The 10,691-nt window shown below is 46.9% G+C and overlaps 1 protein-coding gene and 1 non-coding gene across 3 annotated transcripts in view; one reads left to right on the forward strand and one right to left on the reverse strand.

Moving 5' to 3' along the window:
* Positions 1–10,691, reverse strand: part of PSAP (prosaposin) — a 32,733-nt gene that overhangs the window by 5,397 nt on the left and 16,645 nt on the right. For both annotated transcript variants that reach the window (XM_072823489.1, XM_072823488.1), the window contains exons 2-8: positions 10,558–10,691; positions 8,225–8,299; positions 7,535–7,660; positions 6,237–6,437; positions 5,499–5,642; positions 4,116–4,172; positions 2–133 (exon numbers count right to left, since the gene is read on the reverse strand). In XM_072823489.1, the coding sequence (XP_072679590.1) occupies positions 2–133; positions 4,116–4,172; positions 5,499–5,642; positions 6,237–6,437; positions 7,535–7,660; positions 8,225–8,299; positions 10,558–10,691 (869 nt within the window). The remainder of the gene's footprint in view (position 1; positions 134–4,115; positions 4,173–5,498; positions 5,643–6,236; positions 6,438–7,534; positions 7,661–8,224; positions 8,300–10,557) is intronic.
* LOC140632787 (U6 spliceosomal RNA) lies at positions 9,719–9,822 on the forward strand. Its single transcript, XR_012030475.1, has one exon. It is a non-coding gene; the product is annotated as a U6 spliceosomal RNA (small nuclear RNA).

The raw sequence follows: 10,691 nt of genomic DNA on the forward strand, positions 1-10,691 counted from the left end.
CCTTAATGGGCTCCACCAGTTCCAAAGCAGGGATGACGTTCTCGGAGACCACTTTGGCAGGGATCAGAGTCTGCATGGGCATCTCCTTCGCTTGCTCACAGAACCCAACCAGGCCACAGATCTCCTTGGGTTGCTGAGGAAGGCACCGAAAAGGCAGTCAGATGCAGGCCCGTGCCCATCATCCCTCAGTCCCGCTCTCCACACACAAAGGTCGGGGTGCTGGGGGAACACCCTGGTCACAGCGTCAAGTCTGACTGCCATGTTAAATCTAAAGGGACTCCTGCAGGTGCAGATGTACTAGTTTCACACAGGCAGGAGGCCACACAAAGCTCTGAAGGGAGAGCAGAACTGCTGAACCTGCTCCAACAAGGGAGCACCCCAGGGAAGCAGGATTTCTGGCACCTGAGTCCCTTTCACAGGCAATCATATCCTCTCAGAGGACACCTGGTGTGCTCCAGAACCTGTTTCTTGGTCCAGCTGGTTTACTTGCAGTAGTAAACAAACTGCATGATCTTTCTAGAAGGGGAACCACCAGGCTCACAAACAGAAAGCCAAATGCTTCCCTCTGGCAGGATCATTTAAGAAAAAATGATGAACTTTTTTGAAAACTACATTCTATTTTTACAATTGCACAAACCCAGTACACGCAAATACCCAATGTCCCAAACCGATGAATTCTTTCAGGTCACAGAAGCTCCAGATTGATCCCATTCCCACCCAGATACCAAACCACAGGAAACAAGGTGACTTGGACATCCTGACCATTTCAATATGATGGTGCCAAGAATGAGAAAAGCATATATGCTTTGTATGCTTTGTGAACCAAATGCAACCAACACCTAGCTCTGGGCCTGAGAGCAATTGCCTCCCACCACCAAACCATAAAGCAGGACAGGACCACTAACACAAGACCTGTGATGCAAGACAGCTAGACCATGGCTATTGTTCACATTGTTTTAATATTGAGAAGTCTCTAGAATTAAGTAAAATTGGGAAATCCAAAAGTATCCTAAATATCCTGTCTTTGGCACACTTTAAGAATGGGGAAAAAACCAGAATGGGGCCAAAGACACAGAAAGCTTTTTAGAAAAAAAGACAAAGACTCAGGAGATGTGTGGCTGCTTTGTCTCAGATGAGCTTTGTTCTACTCCCTCCCTGGGACATCCCAGGTAAAAATTCAGATATTTCAGCCCAAGTTCTATCCCATTTGATTTCAAAGTACCTTTGAAAACTCTTAATTTGCAAAAAGAGATACCAGTGCTCAGAAGGAGGCACTGGCTCAGTAAGTGTGGTCTGGGGCCTTAAGTCCCTGTGTTATTGCCACCATTGGCCTGGCTCTTGAGCCGTCTGATGTGGCTCCAGGATCTGCAGGACCCCATCACCCAGAGGGGCAGAAGCCACAATCAAGAGATTGTTTCCAACTCTCTGGATCCAACAGACGGGAACAGTCTGCTCGCTATTTGCAAATGATATGCTCATGCAGCAGAAGCATTTCTGGGATCATGGAAAACAGCACTGAAGACATGCAATGCTCCCTCAAGTCATGACAGAAACAAGGCGTCCCACCGAAAGTCAGGCCTACAGTTAAGGAAGCTGAGGAATCTCCAGGGTACCTGTCACTTCCCATCATCATGCCAGTGGCATGCACACGGTCAGCTAAGTGCTGGTTTGTAACTGGACTCCAAGGCCCTGCTGACTTCTCTTTCTGTCCTCTTGAAGGAGAAAGGAGACCCCCAGTACCTCAAGTGATAAATCAGAGGGGAGAAAGGCAGAAGCTCCCCCACCAGCCTACTAACACAGATCATGCCATTAAAAAAAAAAAAAAAAAAAAGGCAAAGTAACTACAACAAGCAGCAGACCACTACTACAAGCAAATTCCCCATCACATACCTGATCCTGCTGTTGAACAAAAAAACAGGAAATCGGAGATGAAAATAAGAGAAAGGAAAGGACACAACAGTTAAGAAAAAATTAAAATAACAACAATCAGTTAATGAAGGCATAAAGATATCACCAGAAGTTCAGGGGAAAACTTGCAGTCACAAATAGGCATCCTAGCTTGTTCCTACCATTTCAGGGGGCCCTGAGAGCTATTCTGGCCCTCAAGGGACAGACCACACTGTCCAGCTTCTGTACATTATCCCCATGCCCCTGACACACCAAATCATACTCAAAACAATGGGCAGCAGGTCCCAGAAAATGCCAGGTTATGAGGAGCTCTCCATCCTCAGAAGCCTAAGCCCACCATGAAGGCAAGGTGATATGCAGCCAAGTGGAACATGACACAGGACTGCCCAAATCAGGGGTGCATGCTATATAATATAAAATACATCCAGGGCAGGTAATATGTACATCTCTCAGGTCCCCACCCTCTTCAGGAGCTTTGTTCAATAAACTTTTTACTATTACTCAATAAACTCTGCTTTGCTGCCCCCAAATAATATATATACATATATGTGTGTGTGTATATATATATATACACGGACACACACACACATATATAAAAATATAAATATATATATTAAAAATATAAAAATAAAACACACTCCGAGGGGTCAGGGATCCTGAACCACACCTGTTGCTGCCTAGGCCTCAGGGCAACTACCCCAGGTAGCCAAATGCAAGCCTAGAAGGCCAATTTGACAAGAGATCAAAAGCCTTACCCTTTGACTCAGCAATTACAGTTCAAGTTATCTGTACTGAAGGAGAAACAAGGATCTGCATATCTATCTAACAGTAAGGGGTGGCGGGGGGGGGGGGGGGGGGGGGGGGGGGGGGGGTGTTCATCATGCTTTTGATCCCAAAGGTAAACCTCAAAGCAACCTAAAGAGGATTGGTTATGTAAATTATGTGCTACCCAAATGGTGGATTATGCAGCCACTTAAAAATCATTTTGTACAAGAATGTTTTGTAAGCACAATAGTGCAAACTACAAAGTCTGAAGTACTATATAACCATATTACCTCACTGATATTTTTTTAAACCACAAATGATTTTTGATTTGGGAAGTATTATCTGTATTTTCAAAAAAATCCGTGTTTATTATACTCTTTATAATGAGAAAATTTTTAGTTAGTGATGAGAAAGCACTTAACCAAATCAAAATCAAAGGCTTACTTTAAAAAAAAAAAAAGGCTTACTTTTATTTCCTACTTTAGCTGAGTATCTTTGTATTTTTAGAATAAAGTATGGTGTAATAATCCCAAATTAACTCTCTTATGCCTGAATGGAGCCCCTGAGCAATTAACAGCAGCGCCAGAGGATAAATCTTCTGTGTAGGCCATCAGGTCTCAACTCTGCAACTCTGTTGTCGCAGCAAGAAATGGAATGAGCATCACTGTTTTCTAATAAAACTTTACAAAAAACAGGTGGTAGGCCACAGTCTGCTGACCCCTGGTTAGAGAACAAACTCAACATAGTCTCAACCAAGTCAGAAAGTCAGCAGGATGGAGAGACAAGAAGTGTAACCCACCTCCTCAACCCCAAATGCTCAGATCCAGGAAGCCAGGGCCCATTCCCAACGTAAGAATCTCTTCAGACCACCCTGCTCTGTAGCACAGTTTTCTGCATGGAGCTAGCTAGCTTACTTCCACAATCAGTATCTTCTACCTCTAACAACGGAGGGACGCCCCTGCCACCTGGATGCATCAGAAGCAAGTGCAGGAGTTACAGGCTTAAGCAGCAGCTACAGCTAACACTGCTGCAGAGTGCAGGACCGACTCTGACCGGCAGGACTCCCTGCACTTCTAAATTCAAGCTGCAATGTAGCAATTCTCAGGCCTGGCCTAGCTACAGAGCAGACTATTCCCATGGATCCCAGGGTGAAAGCCAGATACTAGAAATCTGATGGTCAGCTCACATATGCACAGGCCAACGAGCCACCAGGAAAACCACCTGGGGGTTGAGCTGCTTCAGCCTTTCCCCTGGCTGGGGAAAGTAAAGAGGGGGTACTGAGTTGTGGTCAGAGAATCTAATGGTCAGAAGGGTTCATTTTGACTCAATTTATTATCTGAAGGGAGAAAAGGAAAACTAAACCATGTAATTTTCAAAATCCTTGGGATCACAAAGTGTGAGACAAAGAATGCTAACAAGGAGCTTCTTCCCCTGCCACCTACCATATGCATCATCATCTGGACAGCAATGTCAGAATACTGGTTGATATAGTTCTTGCACTGGGGAGAGAGAAACAGGCAGTTAGTAACACACCAAAATCCCAGCCTTCCTAGCAATGTCAACAGGGGACTATCAAGTTTCCAAGAGTAGAGTCTTACAAGTATCTTGAAATAAAGATGGCAATTTATCTTATGCCTTGTAGAAAAAGGTGTGCTAGGATGTTTTGAAAATGTCCCAAAAGGTCCCAAAGGCCCTTAGAAGAGATGAAGTCCTCCCATCTCCTTTTACAGCCCAAAGTCACCCAAAGGTCACAGAGCAGCTACTCAGGAGCAATTCTGAATGTGGCTACAGACACGCTGCTACAAACCTGAAATGACTTTTCAAACCTACTCATGGATTCCCGGACAAGATTATAAAGTTAAACACAGGAGGAACCAAGTTAGGATGATTTTCAGCTCAACCTATTTTCATCCGCATCTAGGTATTTCCTGTAGACCCTCACAGACTAGTTCTGGTTACACTGGGTGCCTCCACAGTGAGAAAGTCAAAGTGCATAATAGCCTGCAGGCAGGGCTGAAGTGGGGAAGCCAAGGTAACATGGCCATGTACAAAGATACTCCAAGGAAGCCAAGACTCCTGCCCAGAGGAAGTCAACAGAGAAGAACCCAGAGCTTCCAGAACCAGCCATTCCTATCCAAGAAGGATGCTCTACGATCCCAGACCCATGGAGTTATCATCACCAGCTTCCCTACATCCAGTCCTGCCAAGGTTTCCCTGCTGCCAGGTACAAAACTAGCATTTTGGTTTTACTTATTAATTTCACAGGCATGTGGTTATGCGAACAGGATCCAAGAAGTGAAACTTTCTAAGCACCTAACAAAATGAGTTTCTTACCCTGCAGGACTAACATTCACCAAGGTAAGGAAGGTGTCCTGCATGCCAGCCTACAGGGCTTCCCATGGACAACAACCCCACTGGCTGTGAGGAGAGCACACTTAGAATTATGAATATGTAACAGCCAGGTTTTTTAAAAGGAGGTTATAAAGGAATCTAGTGTGGTTTCTTATACATATAGTGACTGGGAGGGGAAAAAAAATCTTCACGAAAGTGGTCTCCTTCCACTATTTTTTACTCCAGGCATCTTGTTACATACATGAATTCAGCTAACCGACAAAGTATTTAAGTACCCACCAACTCTCCCAGATGCTTTCTGGGAAAAAGGAAATGGGAGTTGTATAAACAATCTCTTCCTCAAAGCCCTGAGATTGGAACTTAAAACAACAGTACCTCAGGAACTGAAGTTTTCTCAGTTCCTCCATGCCTATCTCCAGAGCCAAGCTCCCTGGCCCAGAACATCCTCCTGTGCATGAAGAGAGAAGGCTCACCATGTCGGCGATGCCAGGCCCCAGGAGGTCACACTGTGCCTTGGCATGGTCCACCAAGGCCTCGACAAAGGTAGAGTTGGTCCTTACAGCAGTCTGGATGTCAGTGATCATCTGGATACAGTCCTGGCAAACATCCCCACCAGCCTGCAGAGACAGAATGACCGGGGGGTGGGGTGGGGGGTGGGGGGTGGAAGTCTGTAAACACAGCATACTTCTATGATAACAGAGGCTTCAATTTCCCAAGAAAATTTCCTCATGTGCTCATGACCACAGCACTAGAGAGTGTCTCAGTTCTGGGTTTTTAAAGTTGGTGGTTTCTTAAGTAATGGCTCCACCCAACATAGGGCTTGGATCTACAACCCCAAGACAAAGAGTTGCACACTCCACCAACTAAGCCAACCAGGTGCCCCAGCTCTGTGTTTTTATAGGCTCTAAAATTATCAAAAGACTTAAAATCAATTAAGCGTTGATTTCAAAAAAATTTAATTGGAACAAAGAGAACTGTTTGCATATATTAAATATCCCAAGTTCTTCAGAACTAACATGGCACAACCATTTGAAGGGCTGCTCAGGTACCTACAGTGTCAGATGAAGGAAAAAGCCCCCAGTTTGAGAAACAAGCATGCACATAGACAGACAGACAGACAGACACACACACACACACACTATGCCCCTCTCACGTCTCATCTGTAATCCAATTAAAAACGGGGCCCGTGGTGGCTGGGCCTACGGCCTTACCTTTGGCTGGGGCTCACTGTGGGGGCCATCCTGAGGGTACAGGAGGAGGGGGATATTGGCCATGAAGGGAGCCACCACCTCAGCCACATCCAGCTCCGGGATCTTATTGGACTCGAGCTGTTTCTGGTGATTCAGTTCTGCCAGGTGCTTCTGAAGAGACTCGCAGAGATTGAGAGCGGAGCACACCTCCCCAGGATGGCTCTAGTAGGGAAAGAAGTCCAGCTGGAAATGCTCTCCCCGGAGGGAAACAAAACCATCGGCTGGTGCCCCTGTATGAGGCCCTGTACTTACCTCCTGGCCCGACTCACAGGCATCTCAAACAAAACCACCTGACCTGCTCCCCGCTCCATCTCCACTTTAGCAAATGGAGGGGACCTGCTCCCCGACCTTGCTCCTAGCAGCTCAAGCCAGAAACCTGGAAGACGTTCCTCACTCCTCCCTCCTTCCCTGCCCTCCATCAGCAGGTCCAGCCCGTTTCTCCTCTGAACCAGAATGTGCATCTGTCCATCTCTACCGCTCCAACACATCTCACACAGACTGTCCCGCCAGCTTCCCCTCTTCCAACTCCCAACTGGTGGGAGCTAGACCGAACCCTTTAGAGAAGGCACCTATGATCATGTCACTCCTCCCCCTTGAGCCCTCCAACAACTTCCTATTGCACTTGCAATCCTTAAAGAGAGCCTTGCATGGTGTGATCCATGCCATCCTTGCCAAAACCTTTGTCCAGTCTCGGGACACTCCTGCCTGCTGACCCTGTGTTTTAAGCACCTCCTCTTTCTTAAAAGGAAGGTCTTTTACGACCTTCTTAAGGTCTTTCCAAATACCACAAAACCCAGCCCCTTGTCTGTTGCTGAAAACCCAACCTGTGCAGTGGCACTTGGTTTATGCACAGTAGATGCTTATTTGAAATGCAGGCAGAACTCTGCTATAGCTCAACCCACCAGTACATTCCCTCAATTACTCCTCAGGATAAAAATCACAGAAATGAAATGAATTGTATGCTCAAAGGGAGAGCTAAAGATGTGACATGAGTTAGCAAATGGGCACATATATGAACGTTACAGCAGTTTACAATTCCCTCAGTATTCTCCAAGTTCCCATCTCCTGGACTCTCCCTCAATCTTGAAAGTTACAAGCACAGTGTTCTGCTGGGCCAAAGCCATCTCAGAGGTCAGAACTGTAGCAATAAGCTGCTGAGAAAAACCAAATCCATGAAAAGACTTTCCGCTTTAATCATTGTCTGGCACCTCCCAGGGCCCCAGAAGTTCCCTGAAGGAACAGTATTCTCCACCACATACCATTTGTCCTTTAATCATGTCCAGGATGACTGGAAGGTAGGAGTCAACCACCTCCTTGCACGAGGCAGACAGGTTCGGACTAGGCAGCCAGTCACAGGTCTTCTCCAAGTACACGAGGATCTCTTGCTAAGGGGATACAGGTAAGGGTGAGATCAGGATGGACTTCTGCTCTGCAAACAACGAGAGCAGAGGACCTCCACAGCTCCCAACAGACAGCAGCCTCAGGGAAGAGGCCTGGGAGAGGGCCACTGGGTGGCCGTGGCTCCATCAGATAAATAGGCAAAAAGCAGACATTCCTCAAAATGAAGCTACTCTGACCTACAGTCTCAAGGGCACAGGGACTTCTGAGCAGAAATGGCCAAAACGGACCTAAAAGATAGCAAAAAGCAATACAAAAATCCTCATCAACCCTGGGCATTTACATGCCAAAGTCAGGGACAGCAAGTTACCTCCCACAGCCTGTTTCTGTATAACCCGTAGCTGTACAGGATGGTTTTTACATTTTTAAAGGATGGGGGGGGGGGGGGACAGAAAAAGTATGTGGCTCAGAAGATCTGAACTACTTCCTACCTGGACTTAGACCATTCCTCTTTAGACCCCCAAAGCCACAGAGCGATCTCTGAAGGAACAGACACACATGGCCACACAGCCACTGCTCACACGTAGTCACACATACTCATGATGGCTCACCTCAGTGGCATTGTCTTTCAGCATGTCGCCAGCTGCAGTGATAACATCTTTACATATGTCGCAGGGAAGGGATTTCTAAGAGGAAAGAACATGAGGGAGAGAGATCCATATTTGTAGGACATAAGTCTACAGCTGAAAAGCCCCTTGGCCTCTGTCCTATCTACCCAGGGATGTCTGCCACACTGGCACAGCCTGGTTCCTCAACCTAGATGAGAAGTACAAGGACGCCACAGGGTAAAAATCAGCAGATGGGACTGACCAGAACACTGTGCTTCTACAGGGTAGATACCCTTTTCTTGTACCCTCTATACCTCAGCACACATGGCACAGGCCAAATGTCGTGTTAATGCTCACAGCAGTTCCAGGAGGAAACTGAGGCTTGAAAGGGTGAAAAAAATCAGAGAAAGTCAGTCGGTCACCTGGGGCCAATATCACTATCACAGAGTAAAAGGGGGGTGGGACAGAGAAGCCCAAGCAGACACTGGCACTACCTCCTGCACTATATCCACCTCCCACCATGCAGATGCAGGTATGCTCACCTGGAAGCCATATGTCACCACCCCAGAGCTTAAAAACAGCGTGCCTATCCCCTGATAAGCCTGAACACCCACAGCTCTATGTGGCCCCAGACATGGAGACTCTAGCTGCTTCTTGAGGCTCGTGAGAAGCTCCCTTCTTGAGGGCAACTGATTTGTACCCCATGAAGAAGGAAGGAACTAACACATGTGGGTGAGATGAAGGAAGACCTGTGAACTAAACTGCATTGAAAGAAATCAATTTAAGGGCACCTGGGTGGCTGAGCCTTACTGCATCTACTTTCAGCTCAGGTGATGATCTCAGGGTCCTGGGATCAAGCCCCATGTCCGGCTCCCCACTCAGCCTGCTTCTCCCTTCTCCCTCCCCCTGCTTGTGGTTCTCTTGCGCACTAACAAGTAAAAAATAAACTTAAAAAAAAAATCAATTTGAACCTTTGGGCCTCATCAGGCTACTACCAGATTCAGGCACCCATGAGACTGTCCTGTCAGAAAGAGCAGAAGTCCCCTCCCCCTTGTCACATGCTGAATTTGAAAAGCAGAAGTCATGTTAAAAACAAGATGAGAAGTAAATTGAAAACCAAATCAGAAAGTAATTTTGGCCACAGAGGGTAGAGGCCTGACGAATTCAGACACTATTTCTAAAAGAACAGGGTTTTTAATTGTTCTTCTCTTAATGAAGAGAAGAAGCACCTGCAGCCACTAGTGACAAGTTTTAGATCTGGAAATCCAGGCAAAGTGGGCCTGTGCCACAGGAGGTGGCACCTCGCAGAGCGAGCCACAAGCATGTTCTGCAATCAGCTGGTACGGCCAGCAAAGCTCAGCCATCTCCTGAGAGGGGTCAGGTCACAGGAAGAATGCACTTGAGCCTTGTCATCTTGGAGTAATTCTCCATGAGTATTGAGAGCTCCACATTAATATGCTATATTTAACACCATTTAGATGAAAAATCAGTAGCATCATGCTCACTTCAGCAGCACATCTACTAAAATTGGAATGATACAGAAATCAGTGTGGCCCTTAAGCAAGGATGACATGCAAATTTGTGAAGTGTTCTATATTAAAAAAAAAAAAAAAAATCAGCGTCTTTTCCAGTTTGGCTATAGCTAGAAATAAAATTTTAAATAGCTACTAAACTCTAGGGTTTGAATTAGTGATCTGCCTGAGAGGCAGAGGGTGAAAAATGCCAAAAAGTGGGGAAGGACTTCAAAAGTTTAGCACTTTTTTTTTTTTTTAAGATATATTCATTTATTTGAAAGAGAACATGCACACACACATGCGGGGAGGAGCAGCAGAGGGAAAAACTCAAGCAGACTCCACACTGGGTGCAGAGCCCAACACGGGGCTCAATCTCATGACCCCAAGATCATGACTAACAGTCGGATACTTAATTGGCTGTGCCACACAGGCACCCCTAGCATCTACTTTTTGGAGTGACCAAGGATGGAGCTCTGCCCACGCATCCAGGCCTGGGAATAGAAATTGCATACCTCCTGGTCCCTCACCTGGCACGGAGAGGTGGCGCACCCAGAGGCCCGGGAGGTGGCATGGTGTGCACACAGTGGCGGCCATGGGCAGGCCTCATCCTCTGCCTCCAAGAGACTCAGTGACCTCGGGGGAATAGAACCCTCACCTCTCTGCGACTGTTTCCACTGTACTACAATGGGTCCACCCTGCAACAGGTCCTGCCTCCCTCGCAGGGCCACCGTGAGAAGCAAACGAAGCAAGGGAAAGCACTTGGTAAATGGCAACAGCTACAGCCAATATGAAGAGATGGAGGACGGCACCAGTGGCACTTACCACCGTCGGCTTGTTCCACACAGTCTGCAGGCAGTGCTGCAGGGCCCCGCAATCGGCCGCCGTCTTCACGTTCTGGCACCACACCGCTGAACCTCTGGTACATTCTTTCAGGCCTAGGACAGGGCTGGCTAGAG

The sequence above is a fragment of the Canis lupus genome, chromosome 4 (assembly GCF_048164855.1).
Source record: "Canis lupus baileyi chromosome 4, mCanLup2.hap1, whole genome shotgun sequence".
In the NCBI taxonomy this organism is placed as follows: Eukaryota; Metazoa; Chordata; class Mammalia; order Carnivora; family Canidae; genus Canis; species Canis lupus.